General features: G+C 42.4%; 1 protein-coding gene across 7 annotated transcripts in view; it reads left to right on the top strand.

Annotated features, from left to right (window-relative positions):
- Window positions 1-16,320, top strand: part of add3a (adducin 3 (gamma) a) — a 113,434-nt gene extending 97,114 nt beyond the window's left edge. For 4 of the 7 annotated variants that reach the window (XM_017305459.1, XM_017305458.1, XM_017305457.1 and 1 more), the window contains 8 exons: window positions 258-434; window positions 2,049-2,300; window positions 2,414-2,518; window positions 3,902-3,988; window positions 5,095-5,118; window positions 5,553-5,670; window positions 9,638-9,730; window positions 11,296-16,320. In XM_017305459.1, the coding sequence (XP_017160948.1) occupies window positions 258-434; window positions 2,049-2,300; window positions 2,414-2,518; window positions 3,902-3,988; window positions 5,095-5,118; window positions 5,553-5,670; window positions 9,638-9,730; window positions 11,296-11,537 (1,098 nt within the window). In that variant the 3' untranslated portion in view covers window positions 11,538-16,320. The remainder of the gene's footprint in view (window positions 1-257; window positions 435-2,048; window positions 2,301-2,413; window positions 2,519-3,901; window positions 3,989-5,094; window positions 5,119-5,552; window positions 5,671-9,637; window positions 9,731-11,295) is intronic. The other 3 variants (XM_008410013.2, XM_008410105.2, XM_008410188.2) reach the window with 3 other exon arrangements.
- Window positions 16,321-24,676: the final 8,356 nt, after the last annotated feature.

Genomic DNA, 24,676 nt, shown 5'->3' with positions numbered 1-24,676 from the left:
AATGACTGTCACCCTGTCAACCAAAAGAAAAACATTAATCCATCTTGCAAAGCCCGGCTTAAATTCTACAAATAAATCCCCCCGGGGCGTGTTCGCTGTGTGTCCAGCTCCGCATGTTCTGAGCTGATTTACTCTCAGACTCCCTGGTTTTGTTAAATCACCTTCCTTCCATTTTGTGCGGAAATAAGTTGGAAGTGTTTGATCTGAAATCACAGATGACAACAGAAGCTCTAAGCACTTTTGTTTTTCTTTTTCAGGTCAATGCTATCTCGTGTGCTGGAGGAGTGGACAACCTCATAATGCTGGACCCTGAGAAGTACAAATCCCGCGTGTTCGCCGTGGCGTCGGCAGCGGACGTCAACATGGCCGGCCAGTACAAGTGGAAGGTCGGAGAGCTGGAGTTTGAGTCTCTGATGAGGATGCTGGATAATCTGGTGAGTCTATCGACTCGCCTGGCATCTGGCCGATTAAAACTCTGCGTCGTCTTCCGCATCCGTTGGTGGAGGACGAAGCTTTCCCATTGAGCAGCAGCGTCTCTGCTGACTCGATCAAGAATTGTGGGAAGAATTGTACACCGATAGCAGTTTTCTGGCCGATCACATCCGTTGCTCTCCTTTATCCCTCTGACTCCGACATTTTCTGTAAGTCGTTGCTCTTGACTCAGGAGGCCGAGACAGCGATGAGAACGGGGGGCGACAGCAGCGTTGTTGTTCCCTTCAAGCTTCCAGCTGTGAGCTTGTCGAAGCGTCTGCACGGAAAGCAGGATGTTGCCGGAAAAAGTTCCCTGCCAGCTCAGCTGGAGCGATGAAGCCGAGCCGAAAGGTCAGCTCTGACGGCGGGATGCAGATGAGAAGAAAAGCTGCGTGTGGAAAGTTGACGGAACAACAGCGGCGACACAACTGAGGGAGAGGAAATGGGAATGTATAAAGGAAAATTGGAGAAATGAAGAGGGACAAGGAGGAGGAGGAGGGGTGAAGATGCAGATGGGCGTGAGAGGAAATGGCTCGCAGTTTTTGCTCTGTGGCGTTTGAAACCCTGCAGCTACTTTGCTGTTTTGTTTTTGTTTTGTCGTCCGACTGAAGTTACTTTCACGCAGCAGGAACATGCAACCCGTATCCGACTTGGTTTCCCTGTGGGGATGGGTTGGTCCAGGGTGCATGTAGTTGTTCCCACCACATGGCCTCGTTGCAAACTGAAGGTTTTAGTTCATCTACCCTTTCATCCAGTCATGGATGAAAGGGTAGAAGTCCAGATTTTTCGCGACAGACTACCATGTAGTCGTCTTTTCTCTTCTCAAAAAATCTGGACTTCACAAAACCAACGTGAGTTCTCAAAGGCCGGCATCCTGCATGTTTTAGTTCTCTCCCTGTTGGTAGTAACAACCTTTTCAGCAGGTCCATGTTCTTCTTAGGCCTCTAATGAGCCACCATTTGATCCAGGTGCGTTAAACCAGGAAGTGAACTACAACATGCAGGATGCTGACCCTCCAGGACCCACTTTGGACACCACTGATATAAAAACTTTTAACCTTTTCTCCCAGTTGTTTCCCACCCAGAAATTTCCTTTTGGAATATGTTGCCTTCTGTAATTACATTGATGGCTGATCATGTAAATAAAAAAATAAAATAAAATCTTTAATATTGACTTGATGGAAAGTTTACATTTATACTTAAAGTTTGTTATTGTTGTATTCATCTTCACTTTTAGTTTAGTTCTGATATTGTTGAAATGGTTTGTGCGGTAATGTGTTTTATTATCTCCTTATTGAAGAAGTTGAATTTTGCGTTTTAATTGAATTTTGTTTGCGTCTGAAGGAACACCGTTATGTCTTGTTTTGTGATGTTTGAAAATGATTTTCGTTTGTTGTGGACCCCATTAGGAAAAGCCTCTACTGCGGTAGAGCCTAGAAATGGAGATCCTTAAATACACAAATATCAAACTGCAAATATTTCACTAATGGCGTGACGTCCGAAGGCGACCGGTTGGTGCTGTATTTTTGCTTTGGGGTGTCGGAGGAAAAGGAGTCTGAGACTGTGCTTTCTTTTCAGGGCTACAGAACGGGCTATGCCTACCGACACCCCATCGTTCGGGAGAAGCCGAGGCACAAGAGCGAAGTGGAGATCCCCGCCACCGTCACGGCCTTCACGTTCGAGGAGGACGTCGAGGCCCTGCGGCTGCCCTTCAAGTTCCTCCAGCAGCGGCAGCAGAGGGAGAAGACACGCTGGCTCAACTCCCCCAACAGCTACACCAAGGTCAGCGTGGAGGCCGGAGAGGAGCGCTGCAACAGCCGGACGACCACGGTGAGAACTGAAGCCGGCCTCGGCTCAAACAGCGCGGTGCTAGAGCGCCATCTGGTGGCGGAGCGGCAAACAAGCAGCCTGATTCAGCTGCAGTCTCGTCTACCTGTTTGCAGTGGATGAGGGCGGATGAAACGGGAACTCCGATCCGGATTGAAGACCCAAATCAGTTCGTCCCTCTAAACACAGACCCCAGCGAGGTGCAGCAGAAGAGGAACAAAGTGAGTCCAGTTGTTTATGTTGGCTGCTTTGTAAAGACTTCTACTTAAAATTACCGACGTTAGGAGATAGTTTCTACAAACAAAACAAAAGCGTCTGTTGTGAGTCCAGAAGGAAAGGAAGGACTGTGTAACATTTTCACTCCTTTATTTTGAAGCAGCCGATTCAGTACAAAATACCAAATGGACATCTGGTTTCAAAAAAATGACAGTCCTTCTAGAAACGGTAAGCGGGACGTCAAAAAGACGGATGTTTATGCAGCCGAAGGCTTTCGGAGACGGGCTGAGCGAAGCAGAGTTTACACGGGTGACGGAGCGGCCGCAGCACGCGGAGAGAACGACTCGGTACGGATGAGTAGAACGAACTAACCATGCAGAAATCTCATGGTTAGTTCATGACGACTCCATGGTCTTTGGAAAAGAATCCATCTCAAACGATGCATCACGGATCCTGTGTCGTTCTTTCCAGCAGGCGCTTTTCCACATATCTGTCTTTTGCTTTACGCCCGACATTCTCAGAGCTTTAGTTCCTGAAAAGTCGATCTGATTCTCAAGGTTCCTGCACTTCTCCAAGCTTGAGTATCCAGAGCTGCCAGTCACTTCAGCGCTATTCTAACATATAAAACCCTAAAGTTTTATATGTGAAGTTTTGTAAAAATTACTAGATAAGGAAAGGAGGACACTTGTTCCATACTTGTGTGTCAGATGTGCCACTGTGGGTAATGGCAACATAAACTTTGTTGTCAATCTGCTGGACTTGGTTCCAATGTTTTCCTATTTTGAAGACCAGCTCAGAGAACTGAGTCTGTTTTAACACAATCTAAACAACTTGAAAAAGTAAATTAGAAAACACATTAGATTTCCATTACAGGCATCGTTTGGGGTGTTGAAAGTTGTGGCTCCGATTGTTTCTATAAAAGTCGCATCATGTTTGTTTGTGTAGCGCATTTCAGCAAAAAGGCAGTTCAAAGCACTTTAAAACAAAAACGTCATACAGTCAGTGGTTATGAAACGAGCAATAAGCATTACATTTTGTCAAAAATCATCGAAATCTTGGTAAGATTTTGAAGACCCCACAATCAGAAAACATTTGTTCTATGACGTCTGCTTCAGTGAGTGAAACATCAATCAAACATATCGATTGATGTTTCACTCACTACTAATCAAAGGCAACTCTGAACAAATGGGTTTCTGGCCTCGATTTAAAGGAACTCAGTGTTTCGGCAGCTTTGCAGTTTTTTTGTGGATCATAGACAAATGAAAACTTTGCCATGAATATATGTATATATTTTTTTCTGAATTTTGCTTCCAAACACGACAGCGGCCTTGAACCCTTCATAGTCCTGCTGACCTCTTGGTGGTGTGTTTCCGTCTGTCCCGTTCCAGATCCGAGAGCAGAACCGGTTAGATGTGATGACGTCAGGTCCGCGCTCTCAGCACCTCGCCGGCATTCCTGTCGATCAGCCACGACAGGTGAGAAACGTCTTCCGGTTCTTCACGGCTCCACTAACAGACTTTTGTGCAGCTCTGGGCACTTGTTGCCTTTTGGCATGATTAGAAAAATGCATGTTGTCACAACAATATGTGACTTTGTTGGAGAGGCAGCAGTTCACCACTGTGCTCTTTCCTTACAGTATTAATTGATTGTCTCTTTTTTTTATTTTAAATAAACAAACTAATAATAATAATTTTAAAAACGAGTGAGTTATGTGTATATTAACAAAACCAAAGCTGATGTTCCGATGTTGGAGCGACGATGTTTCTTTTCAGAGCTTCAGAGTAGGACCTTGTTTATTTTTAAGATTCAAGGTTAAACTCATATTATTTGGATTCATTACACACAGTAATAAATCCAAACCATTTTGATTGATGATTTAATGATTAGGGATTGCAGTTGATTAAAGCCCCCAAAATCAGTTGGAATATGACCAAGATTGAAAAGAAAAATACAGAAATGTTGGTCTGCTTAAAAGTATTTCCAAATACTGTGGTTTTTATGAGCCAATATTTTTATCACGACATTTTTTCCATGAACTACTGCATCAGTGCAGCGTGACACACGGTTCTTCGGAACTTATGAATTTCCCCCTGAGCTTTTGAATGGGCTTTGCTTTACAATCCTCCCGAGGCTGCAATTGGAAACTTTCAAACCACACTTTTTCCTTCTACTAAACTTTCCATTTGTGTGCTTGGGCACATTACTCTGAAAGTCATATTTGGCATCAATTCATGTGACGGGAGATGATGTTTAAATCCACAGTCTTCTCCAAGGTTTGAGTGTTTCCTAAATGGCCGCCACATAGCATTTCTGTATTAAAAATGCCTCATTTTATATTCTAATCTACTTAGATTCACAGGGATCAACACTCGAAGCTTCAAGTCTCATTGCGAGTCTCTTGCCTTTTATCTATTATTCAATTTGGCCACTAGGGGGAGACAAGCATGCATGGAAAGCAGGATCCTCTCTAAAGCTTCACTCAAAACTACAGCAATAACACAAAACACGCACTTCAAAAGTCTCATCCCGACACGTCTGAGCTGATTCTTTGTGTTTTCTTCGTTGCTGTTTTGTCTCGAAGGATCTGGGGCAGATAGACATGCTGGTAAATATTCTCAAGCATCGTGCTTGTTGGTTCCCCGTTTACAGTGGGTTTTATTTCACCCTCCACACATTTCATTTCATTTGATTTGGTTTTGTTTTGAAACGCCGCATGACGCTGTGCCTGGAGACCAAACTACTCTTTAATCAGTTTGCACCAGTTTTCCATTTATTTGGGACACGTCTCATGTACTGTTAATTTATGGTGTCTTATTCGGAGCATGATGAGTGTTCTCGACTTGTTTATGCATCTAAATCTCAGCAGGAGTTCGTACTGTGACTTGTCATTTGTGTGTATGGGATTGACTGGAGGATATGTGTTGGATTATTAGACGTAATCTGATTTATTTTGGTTATAAACGGTGTTTGTGTCGACGCTCCTGTACTCACCCTTTACTCTCCTTGTCCTCCCCTCCTCTTCCTCCTCCTCCACCTCAGCCATACGTGCCCACAGAGGAGGAGCAGATGGCTCCTCTTCCTCCCAACCCGTTCAGCGAGCTGTTGGAAAAGGAGCAGCACCACAAAAACGTGGAGAGAAGGCAACTTGGCCTCAGCGGTACGACACACACTCTGTTTGATCAATGTTTAAACTCTCTCTCATACACACACACACACACACACGCACGCGCGCACACACACACACTCACTCACACTCCTCGTGGTCAGTGGAAATCTGTGATGGTTCATCGTACAGCACAAGTATTGTCAGCCTTAAAAAAAAAACAACCACTAGCTCAACAATTCGTATGCAACTTTCAAATTAAGAGCATTAAAAGAGAGATGAGTTTGAAGAAGAGAAGTTAGCTTCATGGTGTAAATGTCCCTTTAATGAACTCTTGGTGCAACATTAAGAGTCCAAGTGTTGCTTTTAAGATATTTTTTTTATGTTTCTGATCAGCCCAGAGGTTTTTTTTCTGCTTCAGAGGCTGAAAACTAAACTGAATGCCAACACTACAAAAATCTTACCAAGTGTTTATTTTTACTTGATCTTGTAGTGTAAATATCTTGGCACAACTTAAATGAGACAAAACTAACTTACAAGCAACTTTTCAACAACATACAGGAGTTTGTTTTAGTAAATAATTCATGAATAATATTCATGAAAAAGTTCTGGTTCCACTGGCTATTTCAATTATAACATGGAAAAAATGTCTTGGTAAGATTTTATGTTTTTGCAGTGAACCTTTTCCTTAAAGCCTGAAGAAATGTTATTTCACCCGACGCTGCAAAAACAACCCAAAAACCACTAAGAGGTTCTCTCCCTCTGCAGCGCAGCGACATCATACGTCTCTGAAACAAAAGTGAAAAGTCCTGTTATATTTCTAGATTTTTGAAACTAAATGTTCTTGTTTTTAATAAATACAAATCTATTGCAAAAAAAACCCACATCTGCTAGATGTTGGCATCTTCCAGATGAACGTTAAAAGTTTCAAGTGCATTTCTTTCAGCTCGTTTAAAATCCAATTATGTCAACTGCTTGTTGAGCGGCAGATCAGAGCAAAACATTTGGAGCAGCTTTCCAGTTGATGTTGAACCAAATCTGGATTAAACTCTCCACTTGCAGATTGATTCCTCTCATCTCGAGTCGGATTCGTTCCCTCTGATCCGCTTGCAGCCGGTGGTTCAAAACTCTATCCGTCTCCGGTCAGAGGCGCTGCGTCTCGTTAGCGGCGCCGTCAAACAAGCGGACGGCGTCAAAACTCGGGAGATCACATCCGAATACGTCGCTGCTTCCTTTAGCTCCGCTCGGAGTCGGTGCTAATCACATTATCTCTCTCTCTCTCTGTTTAGAAAGACAATCAGAAAGTCAACAGTGAGCAGGCAGCGGTGAAAGGGTTCACTCGCAGCTCTGCAGAGCTCTGGGCTCGCTGGACCACGTTTTGGATGCGGCTGTTTAATGCGGCCGTGTTTACGGGCCATGTGTTCACGCATGTGTGCGGTACACGTCCAAATGTTCTGCGCCGTTGCGTGCATATGAAAGCGCCTGCGTGACAGGCCAGCGTGACTAAGACAGCAGACTGAACCGACAGCAGGTCTTCACACCCTCCACACGAGCGCAGCCCGTTGCTATGACACTGTTGCCCCCACAGCCCCATGAATCCCCGGTGACCCATCTGGATGCAAGCTGAAGTCCGTCTGGAGAGGCCCGAGACATGCTGCACACACACGCACGCACAAACACACACACACACACACACACACACACACACACACACACACACACATGTGTAATTGGTTGCAGGTTGAGTTCTGATCGTCTCCTGTACGTTGTGGATGCTCATCGTTTGAAATCCAACAAAACTTGGTATAAAATATAAAAGTGCAGACCCATGCAGCTATGAAAAGTACTTTTTATGAGATTATTATTTATGGATGAGCTTCTTCAGATCTTGCTGAGACATTAGTCTTTTAATCCTGGAGATGTTCTTCAGGTGATAGAAGGCCGACTTTGTAACTGTCTTCATGTGGCTCTGAACGTTCAGGTCAGAGTTCATCACTGCACCCAGATTTCAGGCCTAATTGCTGGTTTCTGTCTGTAATCACTGAAGCTGGGCGCTGACTCAGTGACTTCGGTTTTGTGTCTGTTCAGCCTGAGAAAATGATGACACGTCCACACTTTGATTTGTTCGAAGCGCCCGATCTGTGATTGGGTGGTTTTCTGATTCACCAAGTGACATCGTAACATAGAGCTGCATACAATCTGTATGGACATGGTAGCTAATCTCATTTCTGGTTGTAGCCGGAGCTGGTGGGACCACGTAGATTTTAAATGGGAGGGGTCCCAGGAATGGACCTTGGGGTACTCCACATGTGACTTCTGTCTGCAGCAATGAGAAGTTAAATATCGATATAAAAAAAGTCCCTAATCCTGTCAGAAATAACCCTTCAAGCCAAGCTGATGCTTCAAATCTCCACATTGCTCATGTGAGCGGTTTCCACCTTCATGTCCCACATGGAGGAAACGGGATGAGACATTTGAACAGCACTAGGCAGGTTGCTGCCCGTCCTCTCTGTAAAAGGTTTAGAGGAGCCATACAGCTGAAAGTGGAGTCTGGAAGGTTGTCTCTTACTCACACCTAACTCATGTTTGAGACTAATGAAGCTGCTAATGCCAGGCTTGGCTTTGAACCAAGAAACTTGTCAAAGCTGCAGCACTAATGTTGTTCACTGGGAAACCTCAGTGAAGGTGTGTTAGTTTAAAAAAAATAATAAAGCTGCCATTTGTGAGAAAATGTAACGTTTATTTTATGTCATGATGACATCGGTGTCCTCGCAGACCCACTGACTAACATGAGCATTTTGAAGGAGACAGTCGAGGAGATAAGTACGTTCATTCTGTGGTAGAAAAAAAACCTGCCTATAATTAAAATCTCTTTAAAAAAAGAAAACAAATTAAAATACATTACTAAATCTTCTTTTCAGTTCTACAGTAACTTGATCAGACTCTTTGGGAAGTTGTAGTTTGTGTTTTTTGTTTATTTTTATGAAGTTATGCTATATGACGTATTGCATGTCACAGGCTCCTTTTTCAGTAGCTCATTGTCGAAATGGGTATAAAATAAGTCGGAAAATGGTACAAAAACACATGAACTTGCCTGCATTTATGGATGAAAACCTAGATTTATCTTTCCACTGTAGTCAGCAGGGCGGTGAGGGAGGTAGAAAAAAATCTGCAAGGTTCACTAACCTTGCAGATTAGTTAATATGCAGAAAGTCTGCATATTAACTATTACACTTACTCTAGTATCTGCATCAGTTATTTGTAATGCATGCCAGAAAAAAAAGCAAAAAACCTTTCTATCCTACCAACACTAACATTAAAATCATCAAATGCTACTAGAATCACACACATCGATCAGTTGAGGCTGTGATTGGACTTTTGTACAAATTCAGACGCATCCAGCTTGAAATTAAAAAAAAAAAATGAACCTAATCCTCTGTTGTTCTACATGGTGGAGAGTATGTCATGCTCTGTGCTGCTTTATCTTTTAAGAGAATTGGGATTCTTGTTAGATTGCTTGTCATCATGAACCACCATGTTGAACTCACTACGTCTGTGTAGCCACAGTTTATTTCCAGGCCTTTTTTAACGGCTTTACGTGAGGATCAAAGTTGACGCTTAGGTTTTGTAGTGTCGTAAAAGCGTCACCATGGGGGGGAGCGGTAGCTGCTTCTTGTGGCCAGCGAGCCGCCGCTCGGAGCATCTGCCTCCTCACCGGGATATTGAGTCCTAGCCTGTTGCAAAGCGAGCTGAGCCACCCACAGAGAGAGAGAGAGCCTGATGATCAGCAGACAAGGATTTTCTTTTTCAAGTTTTGTGGGAAACCAGCTGTGCATGGCCTGATTCTAACATGTGTCTGTGTGTGCTGTCGCTAATCTCTTCCTCCCCTCCCTCTCAAATCCCTCCAACCTCTCATCCCACTCACTCCCTCTGTCGTCCCTCTGCTTTAACCCACCCACCCCCACTCTGACGCCGTGCTGCAATCCTCTCACCCGTTCCTCGCCGACCGACCTCCCTGCAGATGGCGAGCACGAGCTAACCTCCGACGACGGCTCCACGCTCTCTCAGTCTCTGTCTGTCACCCAGTCTCCGCAAAGCACTCCGGCTAAAGAAGGTATCGCTCACACAGAGGGAGACTGGCTGCACTGCTGTCTGTCTCTTAAGTCTGATGCTCGCTAACATTTGAGCATGCCACTGAGATGCTAACTTAAATTAACAGATTTGAGTTTGCTTTTTCTGCTCATTTGTTTGAACTTGATTGTGAATTAATCATATTTGAACAAGCCAAAGCTTTTAAGATGAAGTTGTTTGATGTTTTGTCCTAGTCAACATATTTTTTTTTACTTCCATATTTAAATACATATATATAAACAAAAAATGTAATTCTAAAGTGTTTTCTTTCATCAAGTTACGAGCACTTTTAATTCACTTGGGTGCAGCATGAAACATTATGAAACTGGGTCTTTTAATTAGAAAAGCCATCATGCTAACAAATGTAAAATCACTATTAGGATGCTGCGTTGTGTCTTTAGTGATGTAAGATAAAATGTCTGAAATTAACATTTGATATCAGACTTGCGTCATCCGAAATATTTCATAAAAACGGAAGATATCCGTATGGATCGCTGCATCTCGGTTAGCAGCATGCCAAGCTATCTGCGTCCTTTGAATAATTCACTGTTCAACAAAAGCAGCTCTATGCAAACAGGTAAATAATTAAAGTTAATATTCCATAGTGTGTTTATTTCAGCTGAAAACGAGCATAAAGTGTCCTCAATAAAGCGAGTAACTCACCTTAGGGACAAACTCTTTATTTTTTTTCTCTCTCTCTGTCTTCCACTGGTTTAAAATATCACAAGCCCTCCCGGTCGAGTCGAATAAATACTCCGGGATGACAAGGCGACATGATTTGCCGTGTTGACCTACAGTATTTTCCCCTTTAATGCGAAGCTTCTCACATCTGACACTTGAAACTGGTTAATGCACCTCAAAGAGACACAAAGATCACACTCGACCCATTAGCGCTCGTAAATAACGGCACGCGGGGATCGAGTTCCTGTCAACTTCCTCTCGCCGCAAACACGAGAAAACCCCACCCAACAGCGATTAACCCTGTGGCATCGCCCCAGCTCACGTATTCTGACGCCACCGTTACGGGGTCAGACGAAACCAGGTCACTGCTCCGTTAAGTTTTGCAATTGCGGTGTTTCTGTTTAAATACGAAATRAAATTAAAATCACTGATGGGTGGACATCAAACTGAGGTGATATCGTGCATTCCTGGTATAAGTACATGGGTAGAAAATATGTTTTTTTTTTAGAGGTTGAATGAGAAATGAGAAGGTATGACAAGGTGATAGAAAATAGCTCAGGAGGAGTGTGGAAAACGTCTGACAGCTGTTGTCCCGTCAGACCGTCAGTTCCCAAAACCCCACACAAAAAAACCACACACAAAAAAAGTGGACACACGAGCGTGTTCACTTTTACAAGCGTGTTTACACCTGAGAACAAGCACAGATCTGTGCGTGATCCCGCCGGACCACGCATTAGCTACGATTAGCTTGTTGGATCTAATCATAAGACTGTGAGAGGGTTAAAAAAAGTAAAAAGTGATTAATCTGTGGCATGTTTTTTCCTAATTAGTCGCCAGCGTCACACTGCCTTCCTCTCCTCCCTCCAGAGAACCACACGGGCCTGATGAACGGCAAGGACAACCACGACGACGAGCTCTCCAAGCGCGTCAGTCAACTGACCACCAGCGTGGAGAGCGTGGAGATCACCGTGCGCCCCGGCGAGAAGATCGAGGAGCCGCTGTCCCCCGAGAGCTCCCCCTCCAAGTCGCCCAACACCAAGAAGAAGAAGAAGTTCCGCACGCCGTCGTTCCTGAAGAAAAACAAAAAGAAAGAGAAGACGGAGGCCTGAGAGGAGCGAGCGGGCGAAGTTGGGAAGAGCGCGCCCGCGGAAAGAGGGTGTCGAATTCCCCCCACCCCACCTTTTTTTGTCAGTCTGTTTGTTTTTTTTGTTTTGTTTTTAATTATATTTGATTTGTTTTTTAACCAGAGGTTTTATGTACAAAAGGCAGAGGAAAGATTTAACAAGAAAAAAAACACACAAAAAAACCCAGCAGTTTGGGATTTTTATGAAAACGTCATTTTGCAAAGAAAGAATGTTTGTGAGATTTTGGGGCAGGTGGGTGTGTGAGCTGCAGCAGATGGGAGCGATATAAATTTAAAAAAAGGACAGGCGTGGGTGTGTCTACGTACCTGATATCTCATGCAGTACTCTAACTCGGCTCCTTGGAAGCGTCACTTGTAGATCCTGAATAACTGGCTCCTCTCCCCCGTGTTTCTAACCTCGGCTCAATACTAAACTGGAAGCCTCTTTGTCCTTCACATATTCCTTAATATTCCACCTCGCTCTTATTTTGTCTCGCTTGTCTGCACAGAAAACATAAAAATTTAACATCTCACTGGAAAAACTAGTTTTGGGGAATAAAGGCAGTCGGAGGATTTGAGCTGATGTATTTGCCGTGGCTCCCAAATGACTCTTGGTGACTTCTTTCTCCGAAGGAGGATTGTGTTTTCTAGATACGGTTAAAGCTCGTCAGAGTAGATAAGAGAGGATGAATTCTGGCTGCTTCCAACTGCATTATCTCATATTTATGTAGCATTTTGATATGGCGTCCTCTTCATCTCTCTCCGCTGTTGTTTTTGTTTGCCAAGATGACTGGGAGAAAATCTTGTTTTATTGAAGAAACCGCTGTTTGTTTCATGAAATGTGATTTTTTTATTTTTTTTACTGAATGCAGCTTTACGTTCGTCAGCTCCATCTTGCACTAGGCTTGGGCCAATTACCAGCTTCGGTCTTACACAGGTGCTTCTCAATAAATTATAAGATCATGTATTTCAGAACTGAGACTACACCTGGCTGTCACAACAGCACATTTTTCTGGATAATAAATTGTCCCAGAAATGATTGCGATAAATGATAATATTGTCATTTTGAGATCATTTACAAGCGATATATTGCGAGTGTGCTCTCTCAAAGACTAATAAAAGTTAATTTTGTTCAGAACACTCCATACTGGACCTGGAGGATATTTTAAATAGCCAAAATAAAACACAACCACCAAAGACGGAAACAAACATTCCGATGATGATTCTAATTAAAAAAAACATTTTGCACTTCAGTAATTAAATATCCAGCTAATGCATCTAAAGTTTCCAACTTTAAAAACAATTCCCTGAATTTTGCAACGCTGATGTAACACCTCCCAGACTTTTCAACCCTCACAAACGTAGTTTTGGCCTTTCTCTTCAACTAGACACACTCTGCTGATACAACTTTTGCATTTACATTGATCCAAACACACACATTCAGTCCAGGTGCTAAAACTAAAGGAGCGCCCCCTATCACTCGTTGTAAGTACTGCAGGGATTTACAAACTTCTACAAAACCTAGCAGGTGTTAATTCCTCACATTTCATTTGGTCTTCTTCTCAAAATAATAGACTGGTACAGCTAACATAACTGTAATAATGTTATATAATGTGTCAAATAATTGTTGCTTTTTTTAAAATTCGAAATGGTATCAATTATGTTACAGATTTTTGAGTGAATACCATGAGACTGTGGTGTTTTCACTGTTATTGTGTAGTTAAAATCTCACACTGCCGAGTGCTGGCACACTTCTGAACTGGAGTCCCGGCGTAGCGCCGGTTTTAGCGAGAGCCGGATATCCTGGCTAGCGTCGTAATCCCGAGGAACACTCTGTTCCTACTCAGCACAATAATGTTAAAACTGGATATGCCGGCTGTCGACTTGCAAGTTTGAGCTTCTATTCTGTCATAGTGCAGCACTTTTCTTGCAGAATATATAATGTGGGGGTATTTTTGTTTCTGTTTTGTTCTTTCACCGGCGAAGGAGATTATGAAGTATTCGGTAGAATTCGTGCAAGTGGCAAGCGAGGAATGGTGTTCGAGAAAAGTCAGGGCCAAGAAAGTGAGCGGAAAGAAAAGAGAGGGATAATCTCGGGTGAAATAAAAAAAAAGGTTTTGATCGGATCCCGTTCGTGTCTTTGTTGTTGTTCAGAACTGATCGGCCCCAGGCGCGTTGCTCTGTAATGTTGTTAAACAGATACTTTCTTGATCCATTTCTGATTTTATCCTTGCTGCACAATCTTATTCGGAGTCCAATCAAAAGTCCTGTAGTAGCTGTGCACCGACAGCAGGTGGCGACATTATCAATAATAAATGCATCAAAATGGAAAAGAAAGCATCCCCGGTTTATTGTGAATGCTTATACATTATTTTACTCTCCATTTAAAAACTAATTATTTCACAAAGACCTCCAATGTCACAGTTATTAAGTCCCTGGCACATTGTTGTTGGTTTTCTAGCTGTAGGGGTCACGTCAGGGCTTTGTGGTGTCCACAGTCCTCCCACCACCATGTGGCGCTGTAGGAGTCGGTGTTCTTTGGGTCACGGACCTCTCCCTTCGTCCTCCAAGCAAGAGTTATGTCTCCCTGGCCAAAGAGATGTAGCTTTGTCCAGTCTGACCAGAGGACACACTTTTTTTAGACTACTTATTTTCTTTCTTGCTTTCTTTACCTTTACGCGAGCCGTACCTTCTTCTGATTCGTGGCTCTCTTTGAATCCATTAACGATTCTTGACACTTAAAAATGCTGCTTTATCAGCGTCAACAACTCTTTTTCTCAAATCTAATCTTTTGTTATTTTCTCTTTTTTAGTGTTGAGCCTTTCTCAAGCGGCAGCTTCTAAAGTCTCTATACTCTGTGTAAACCGAGATAAATTTCTTAGTTTTAAGTAGGGATACACCGATATGAAAATGTAGGCTGATATTGATATCCGATGCTATTGTAGCCAAAACCTGATATTCATCGATTTATCGTATGTATATACTTTCATACACCGTTTGAAAGCGACCACAGTCTGCGCCGCCTCTCTGCTTCAGTTAAACATCCCACAATTCTGTGCTGCATCACTACCACATGACCAAATAAACACCACATGACCAACTCCATCCAAAACACACACTCACACAAACGGCAACAAGATGGAAATAAATATCAGGTAGTAATATCTGCTCAGTTTTACTAATCGGACCGGTACCGGTGTTGTTGTTGTTCTGTTCATCCCTAGTTTTAACTTGATTTACTGGCTAAATAAGAAAGTGAGTTCTTAAAGTGGCAATTAAAAAGTTGTGTAATGAGCTGGTAAGTTTTGTTTTGCTTTCTGAAATGCTTGCCATCGAGTGGAAACACAAAATGATGTAAACTTTGAAAGGTAGTTTGGAAAATTGCTAATCTGAATCTGCCCTACTCTCTTAGAAAAAACACTCAGGAAATATTTGGCAAAATGTAAAACTTAGCAAGGAAATAGTCTCGGTTTACACTCGATCTTTTTGTCTATTTGCTTTTTTCTTTCTTTTTCTCTTAATCTCCACTTTTAAAAGCATTTCCAAAAAAAAAAAAAAAATCTCAGTGTTTGTTACCTGTAAGCGGAGTGGAAAATCTCAGTTTTCCTAAAAGCATCTAGGCTGTGTCTGGATGGGGCCTGAGAAAAGGGAGCCTGGTGTGTTGGTGTGTTCTTCTTAAAGCCATGCTGTAATGTTTTTTCTTTTCTTTTCCAGCTTTATTAAGACAAAGGTTATGATTCTCATCTGCCTGCTCAGGCTTCACGGTTCCTCTCTGTGAAACATTTACAAAATCCCCGGCGACTGCACTGACTCTCCTCAGGGCTCCAGAATCTCCCATCTCATAACCACATACTTGATTTGTCCTAATTTCCTCTAAGAACTGGAACAGGACATGATGGATGCTTTTATTTTCATTTGATCCAACTCTGAGCCCAGTTATGCATTTCTCAAAACAGTCTCACTGCAACAGTCAGATGACCCTCAGCTGAACTCTGTTCAGCCCAAACCGGTGATGTCTTGCTGCGCTTGCCCCTTTTCCCTCCCTTCCCCCCGTTGCCAATTAAATAAATGTACCAATATCCCAGCTAGCAATGTGAAGTATTGGATTTGGAGGGCGGGAGCGTCTTTAGCTGCGTTAAACACCGGCTTCCTGGGGTCTGGGAGAGGGTGGGTGTGGGGCGGAGTCGCGCAACTGGAAGGTGGAAGGAAGCGAGGCGTGGCGTGGCGTGGTGTTGGAACTGGAGTTTGTGTGTTGTAGCTAGAGACAGGAATGGACGAGCTGAAACTAACACACCATGTTTTTTTTTTTGTTGTATCACTCAGATTGTCTTTTTTTTCTTCCTCCTTCCATAACATCTCTCCTTTTGAAAATGTCTTTTTTTCCCCTCCATCCATTTGTACCAGAGTACGCTATCTTTCCTTTTAGTTTGCAGAGAGCTCCAGGCCTCCTAAGTATTTCATGAGCTGATCCTGCTCTCAGATGAACTGAATGTGCATTTCATTCATTCTTTCTTTTTTCTCTCTCTCTCTTCTTGTGTTTTTAACAGTTTGCACCTTGCTTTACTAATGCCTCTCTATCCATTTTTTTTTGTTTTTCTGTCAAAAAGAAAAAGAATGCATTTTTATTTTTTTTGCTTTGGCATGTCAGAATGAGCCAAGCTACTTTGTGACCTGTGAAAATCCTATATAAATGATTATCTAATGGAGTTGCTTTTAGATGTGTTGCTAATCTGTGTAAATTCACAAATAAAAACTGTATTTTAAGAAAAGGAAGCTCATTTATTTTTTTTAATTCCATGTTTTGTGCATCTCCAACCCATTTTCATTCACGTTGAGTTCGGCATCGATCGTCATGCTCCTGTCTGGTTTGCCATCTTGATAACTTTTAGGTCACAGCCTCACCAGCAAATCCAGAACAAGAACAGATGATGTTGAATGAACATTTAAACCGGTGCCTTTTAAACTTTTACGTACGGCGTTGGCATTAAATTGCATAAGATTTGTGCGATTAGACTGACTTTTAAAATTGTATCTGTCTTTACAGTTTGGAAAAAAAAAAGCATAAAAAAATGAATAAACTAGAGAGAAGATATTTCAAAATTTCTACTAAGCAGCAGCAAATTTCTACCTTATTTCTGATTTGTTTGTAGCTTAAATCTCTTGTATTCAGTTACTGTTTTTTTTTTTACATTTTGACTCATTAAGGGCTACTTACTGACCCACAGGTGCTGAGGTTTGGTAATAAAGTATTGGTCCATTCAGCAGGTACACCAAGTGACTATTTTTACACAAAGGGCAGCATTTTTTTCCATAAAGAAAAATAGAAGTTGCACAGAGGTAGATGAGGACAAAAAGAATCGACGTTGAACGGTGCCACAGATTTTCACGTTGTAGCACCGTTGGCTTCTACAGGAAGTTGGAAAAGTTAAACTGTAAAACTTACATGGGATCTTTTTAAAATCAGTTTTTTTTCTCAGTGTAGTAGCAGATCTTTGTCTTGCGTAACAATTTGAACCACTGAACTTTTTAGATTTACAAATGACAAATTTAATATAATTTACGTTCTTGTGATTTTTCAACACAAGGTAGCTTTTTATTCTTAAAAACAAAAGGGCTAGGTGTTTTTCAAAAACTTTTACTTATAAAAATGAGAAAACTACAGTGTCCACATGTACTCATATTACCTTTACTCTGATACCCCTCAATAAATGGTTGGTGGGAAAATGGACGGAGCTGAAAACGGGACAAACCTGAAAGAAACCCTGCAGTTACGGCAACCAGAGTACCTCTAAAATCCAGGTTTAAAGCCTACGGACTAGTCAAAGTCTAGACCTAAGACTGATTGTAAAATTGTGGCAAGACTTGAACATTTCATTTTACAGATGCTCCCCATAAAATCTGACTGAGCCTTAGTTATTTTTTAAAGGACACAGACCAAACAGTCTAGTCTAGATATTTGTTAAGTTGGTAGAAACAAATAATAAAAAGTTCACAAATACAAATGTACACCACTGTTTATATATTTTCATTTTTAATAACCTTAAAACCATGTATCTCTTTGCTGCCACCTTTTATTCCCTACCTTGTGTTGAACTATCACAGCAACAAAAAAACCCAATAAAACACAGTGAATCTTTTAGCTTTAATGTGAAAAAAACTCAAACGGTATGAATATTTAAAGCACCAATTTGCGTGTTGGCCTTTTTATTAACGATGCTGTTTATGTAGCTTTCATGTCAGTGATTCATAGCCTCCACAATAAAAGCTCCTCCAGCCGTGAGTCACTGGTACCAGCGTTCATGTCGTCGTCGCTCTGCTGTTGACCTACGCGCAGAACACATTGTTAGCTAAACTTTAAACGTCCAGCAGTGGAGTCAAAGTAACACCAGGAAGCTAATCTAACAGCTGTGATGTTACCCCGTTCTCTGGCTCACACTGGACAGAAAGTCAACACATAATGTAAAACCACAGTGATGATCTTTAGAGATCTGATTATCTGAGTCATTTCCAAAGCCAGAGCGACCCAACGCCTAGCAGAGCCGGAGCCACATTTACATGCTGCAACCTTTGCTTTAACAGTTGTTTGAAGAACCCGTCAAAACGTAAGGAGAAAAAATACACTTATAAATTATTTATTTATTTTTTTTCTGCTGACACGACCTACAAAATGTCCACATAACAAAGGTTCTCCCTGTGTGTGCTGCATTGAAGCCTGACACGTTCCTGGAAACTGCAGATGTGGCGTTTCCAAGAACTCCCCTTTCTGTCAGCCCAGAAAGGGGCTGGGTGCCGCGCCTTCCTCAACTGTACTCATTTCCAAGGAATGTCAAGAACTTTGAAAGACCCATGCGAAGATCTTTTTGATCTTAATGGACTCTGTTATGAACTTCATTATTAAAAAGGCAGTGGCGAACGAGTGGGGTGGAGGGAAACTGTGGTCATTTACAATAACCTTGGTGTCCAGAAAGCATAACTCTGGTCTCGTGTGTTTGCTGTAACAGTCTGACTGATTTGTGTGCTTTTCTCCTTTGCAGAGGTACCGATGAGATGTGTTTGTGCAGTGACTTTTAAATGCGTGTGAAATTGGTGGAGTTGCTCCTTAAAGACTCGAAAGCCGTCAAAGGACTTGCCTGCTTCCAGTTCCTTTAGCTACAGCTGCATCCTCTGGTCTTGTTAGGCATCATGTGTCTTCTGTACGCTGCAGAATCCAGGCTTTCAAGCGGCAGAAGGCCTTTTAAAAGCCTTTGTGCCTTTTCCCCCTCCCCCACTTCTTATGCTGTAAGATTAACTTAAAAATATGCAACAAAAAGGGGGAAAAAGTACCATCTCCACAGTTTGCTCGATGCTGATGTTTAAATGGGTATTTAAAGTTGGTGTATGTGATGCTGTTTGCACAATTTATCCTTCATAAATGTAGTTGTTTTTGTGTGGTAAATGAGGAATCATTTTCTTGGAGTCTGATTTTATTTAGACTGTTAGAAATCAAACGATTCATTCCCCCAATGGGATCACGTGGGCTCCAGTCGATTCCCATTGGACGAAATAAATTGCTATACCTGCTTTGTTTGGCACTTTAACGAGTACTTTTGATGTTTACATGTTTACAAAGACTTGAGGTTTATCAACATAGCAGCTGAGATTAACCCGAGCACTTTAAATGAATATTTAAACCACATGAACATTTTTGTTGTGTACATGTCAAAAGAAACTGATTGCGTCCCATTTTTTTTCCTCCCCCTTTGTGTAATCGCATTTGTGTTTTAAATACGGCAAGTTTATCTATATAAACTCTATAATCTTGTCCCAGCATAAATGAATGTGATATCTGCATACTGCACTTTATATGCCACCTGTTATACAATAAAACAGTATGAACTATTCTAGGACTGAGCATTTTGTTTGACATGAAATGCAGAGAGCTGCAGTTTGGAGTTCAGATCAAATCACAGATGTTAAGGACATTCACTGTAATTTACAAACACTCCCGTAAAAAATATTTATCTGCCCTATTTCATCTTTTTTTTTTACTAAGGGGTGAAGAGGAGTTTTTCTCCAGACTGTGGCGTGCTGCGGGTGTCAAAACAATAAATCCACAAATGTCCAGATGGATGCGCTCCGAGGGGAGTGTTGAAACCGTGATACACACTCCCTGACGCACACACACACGCACGCATGCACACACGCACACATACACACACCCTCTTCACTTCACCCCCACCCCGGCCAAGCAACCCACGACTCCGATCCTCACACTTAACCAAAGGCGGCAGAGATGCCCAGATGCCACTGGGATGAATTACAGAACGATAACATAAGGGGTCAGTTAGGTCCGAGGACAAATACTCACCTCCTCCCCTACCCCACTGTGGGACCACCCACACACATACACACACAAATATGCAAAGTCATAAAACCGCTGCAAACACGAGGCCATGTATAAACACCCTTGTTCCAAGTCAGACCACATGGTCATCTGGGAATCTGGAGAATCTCTTTCTTGTAGTTGGTCAAGGACGCTCACCACCACGTCCTTTTCTCTAAGACCTCATCTGTCTTTATCGTACTGAAACTGAAAAGATTATTTGGCTGCTGCTTGGCTTCGTTCTCTTCATAGTGACAACCTAAACCGGAAGAAAATCAGTGAGCACTAGAGTCGTAGAGTTTAGGTTTACGGCCTGAGCCTGAAACGAAACTCACTCCGGGTMARCCCAGAATTCTTAGCTTGATGATCTGATTGGCTCAAGCTTCTGTGCAGCGTTTGATAAGTCTGCAATTCTCGTTTTGCGTTTGCAGCAGTGGAGATGGGATCCATTCAGTCACACGCCCCAGAAGATTTGCACCTGACTCACCCTTCATTTACAGCAAGCGACAAGATGGAGCCGGAAGATGTTAAACAAAAGCTAAAAGCAGGAGACGTTACACTGCTTTCTTAAAAGGTGGTCTCAAAACAAAAGTAGTAACATTGTATTTAAAATACAACTTGGAGCTCAGTCCTTCATCCATTGCAGGACAACCATGTATGCACACACTCAGTTTAGAAAGACCAAATAATCTAACATTCCTGCTATTGGACTCTGGGATGAAGCCAGAGTACCTGGAAAGAAGCACATATGCACAGGGGGAACGTTCAAGCTCCGTGCAGGAAGAGCCCAGATCTGAAACAGCCCCTTCCTGTAATTTCCGCTTGATTTATTTTCAACATCAAGAGATCTGTGTCACAAATTTGGCAATTGATAGGGAGGAATTAGTGGCAAAGATTGCATTTAGCCACAGTTTCATTTGTTCCCCCTGCTATCGACTGCCAGCTAAAGGTTATATATAATCCACCCTGTTATCTTCTCCTGCTATCGTACACCGAGACCGGGATCCTCTCCCAGCTGGAAATCCAATCCTCCACCAGAGATCAATAGCATCCTATTTCTTTTGCACTAGTCAATGACTCAATAGTAGCATGAAATGGACTTCGGCTCGGTTTTTAGTAAAATTCAGCATATACTCGATACTAAGCACAGTCTGACCTCTGCATGTATTGACGAGTGTCAGAGCCACGGCCTCACCCTGACCTGATCATTTTGTTGGTCTTGTGGTTGAACTGCTCCGAGAATCGATGTTCTCTTATACAAAGAAGATGACAGAAGCTGGTGCTTGTGCACTCTCAGCAGAAAAGGGAAGAATTGGAGCTACTTATTGTGATCTATACTGCCTTGTCGACAACAAGCGCACTCCATAACCCTCCTTATCACCACAGACCAGGGATCGCAGGAAGGAAGAGACGGAGAGGTGGCTGAAGAAACGCTGACCCGACCCTGGTTCGGCTCGGTGATGGTTGAGAAAGATGAACCGAGACGAATACTTTACGGAGTATAAATTTCACTGGATTGGGCTGAAGTGGGATGAAGTAGGCTTCTCTGGGCCTGATTGCCCAGGGCATGACTCCCGGTCAATGAAGCTGACCTGAGGGGAAGGACATTGAACTGAATGAAGCTGAACTGGGTTTTTTGCACCGCACTTGACAGGGATTATCGGCAAGCGTTGGAATTTCAATTACTTGGAAAAACAAACAATATTTCAAAGGAGCTGTACAGATTGAGGACGACATTACCTCAATCTGTAAAAGTCCTGCTCAATTTGGGAGTAAGTCTTGGGGTGAACCAACAGATTTTGGAGTCTTTTCATGAGCAAAGTCGCAACACAGCATCCTATGCACAAAAAGTCAACACTGCCACATTTTTCCAAGTTGAGGAAAACGATAGTTCACTTGTAAAACTTACATATCTGGACTCCAGAGCTGCCAGACGGTGATTATGTATTAAATGATTGTAAACTTAACCTACACACAGTCACACCAAGCGGCAAAGAAAAATTTGCCGCCTTCTATTTTTGAGAAGGAAAAAAAAACAGCAGGATTGTAAATTTTAAGTTGTTCATTTTTTTTTCAAACCTATAAATCAACATCTTGAAGGTTGAAGTTGCTGGTTGACCTTTCATGACCTCTGAAAACATTTCTTAATATCTTTATAATTATAGCAGCACGAACAAAAAATGTTGCTGCACAAACGCAGCACAAATGACACCGATTCTATCTGATATGAAGAAGGTGGTGGGGGGAGGTGGGAGCCGGTTGACCTCTCATGACCTCTGGAAGTGTTTTTTTAATATCTTTAAAATGATAGCGGCACAAACGAACATTTTTGCTGCACAAACCTTTGACACTAAGAAGGTGTGGGGGGCCAGCTTCACTCAGGTCTTTCAGTCGTATATCTAATAACTAAAACCTACAGATCCAAAGAGCTCAACAAAAAACAACTGGATTTTCTTCTGTCGCCGCGTTGACCTTCATTTCGAACCTCTCGGGCGTCCTCACATCTAGAAACTTCAAACCGCCGTGCAGCATATAATGCATCCATCCTTTCAGCGATCCAGGGAGGGTCAAAGGACATCTCAGATAGAGAATATAAATTGTCTTAATGGAAATGCTGCATTGTTGACTTTTCCTTCCATTTTGCTTATGTTTTCTTTTCTTCCTTCCTTTCTGTCAAAACTCGCAGCAAAAAGCGATGAGAATGGGGGAGGAGAGGTGAACACCCCCAACAGCAGCCTGGTCCCTTCACAAAAGGGGTGCATCTGCCATAAAAGGGTGGAGGGGTGGGGGGGTCAACAGGAGCAACCCGGCTGCTGGGAGTCGTATCTTGCGGCCCGATCCTCCTTTGTGTCAGCCATTATCTCTACAATGGAACGCTAATGGGAGGCTTGGTTTTCCAAGTGACACTGATTAATGGTTGGGAATGTTGGCTAAGATCCTGCTCCCCATTATCAGGAGGAGCCTATACTTATCTGGCCTTGAAGTTTCAAGTGAGGCTGGGACTTCAAAGGAATGTTTAGATTTTTTTGGGAAGCAGAATTAAAGTTTGACTAAGCTTGCACGGTATCTCGGTAAATTACAGTTACTGCAATTGTCCCCCTCCCCCCTCCCTCCTCCGCTGGCCCCCTTTATTTTGAGAACACAACAAAATCACGACTGATGACAACGACTGGAATGTATATCAGCAGTAGCATTGTGTGTCGTTTTAGCCTTCAGTAGCGTCCCGACCCACAGAGCTGATCCCTGATGTTAAAAGAAGATAACCTACCAAAGTCCATAAAAACTGCGCAGTGATGCTCACCTGAACATTTGGGATAATATGACGAAAACACTTATTTCCTAATCCTCTGAAGGTGACGCAGAGGGTCTACTTAAGAATTTAAACAAAGATTCAATAAGCAAAGCAGTCATTCTTCAAACCTTATGGCTTCATCACGGAGGAATTGTGAAGTCATTAAACTTAGAGGTAGCACAATGCCTACACCCCTTCCAGTTTAATCCCACACTTCACTATAAAAGCATCTTATAGTGGAGTCCTCACGCTCTTTTCTCTTCTCCTCCCCTTTCACCTCCAATTAGCCTGGGTTTTTTTTTTTTTTTACGACACAAAGGGAAGTTTGATCTCATTCTGCTTTCTTGGATGGACCCTCTGAACGCCAGCAAAAGATCTGAGTCACTCCCTGCATCCTCTTTTCCCTTATTATTACCGGCCGTCTAATATTTCTTTGCATTGAACTGTTACTACAGTTCAGGCAACGTTTTGAAAAAGAATTTGACGAAACCCCACTAATTTACAGACTGCAAACTGGAAATGATGATCCACAAGACAATGAAGCCATGATGGAGCCTCCAGAGATAAGCCACTGACTGTAACGCTTCACTTTGCACCAATGCATAATGCGTTGTTGAGAGTTTTTTTTTTATTAATTGGTAGGTAAATGGAAAGAAAACCCTCATCTTCTTTACTTATGTAAACCACGCAAACTCTCTACGTCCTAAGCTTGTTTGTTCCAAGACTTGGACTTATTATAGCTGTGAAGCTGGACTGTCTGGATGAAGTCGGCCATTTGACGGAAATCATCTAGTGGCCCCCCGCGGGGCTTTCTTTGCCCAGCAGCGTGATGTGAAATCCCTGCAGTTTGTCCGTCTGTTAGGCTGCAGCACAGCGTTACGACGGGGCAGAGAGTCCTGCCACTACACTACACTGCTTTTGGACTGAGAGTCAAGCTTTTATTTATTTATTTCATCAATCTCTTATTGTTCACTCTAAATAAGAAACGTCCATCTGCCTAACAGCGAAACATTTTTTTAACAGTTGGTCATTGTAAATACAAACATATTCAGATAATACTCCCTGTGTTACAGAGCAAATGAAGAAATGGCAGCTTTCTCTGAGTAAATCACAAATCATTAACTATGCAGCTTATTCAGTTGGTTATATGACAAAGTATCGAGAAAAATTCATTTAGTAGTTATATGAATTAGTGACAGAACCACATTGGCCTCCATCTCACTCGAAGCCCTTCATCTCTACATGTATGTTTATTGATTTCATTTTATTTTAATACAATTTCTGGCGCATGCTGTTACCCAACCTCTGCTTTTAAAAGTATTTAAAAGACATCCATGATACATTTATATTGTTTGTACTAAACAGCCTTGTTAATAAGCACAAATATTAGCATTTCCCTCTGGTGCGTGTGTGTGTGTGTGTGTGTGTGTGTGTGTGTGTGTGTGTGTGTGTGTGTGTGTGTGTGTGTGTG

This window comes from Poecilia reticulata, linkage group LG1 (genome assembly GCF_000633615.1).
Source record: "Poecilia reticulata strain Guanapo linkage group LG1, Guppy_female_1.0+MT, whole genome shotgun sequence".
In the NCBI taxonomy this organism is placed as follows: Eukaryota; Metazoa; Chordata; class Actinopteri; order Cyprinodontiformes; family Poeciliidae; genus Poecilia; species Poecilia reticulata.
The sequence above is the reverse complement of the archived record's forward strand: the minus strand, read 5'-3'. Positions and strand labels throughout refer to the sequence as shown.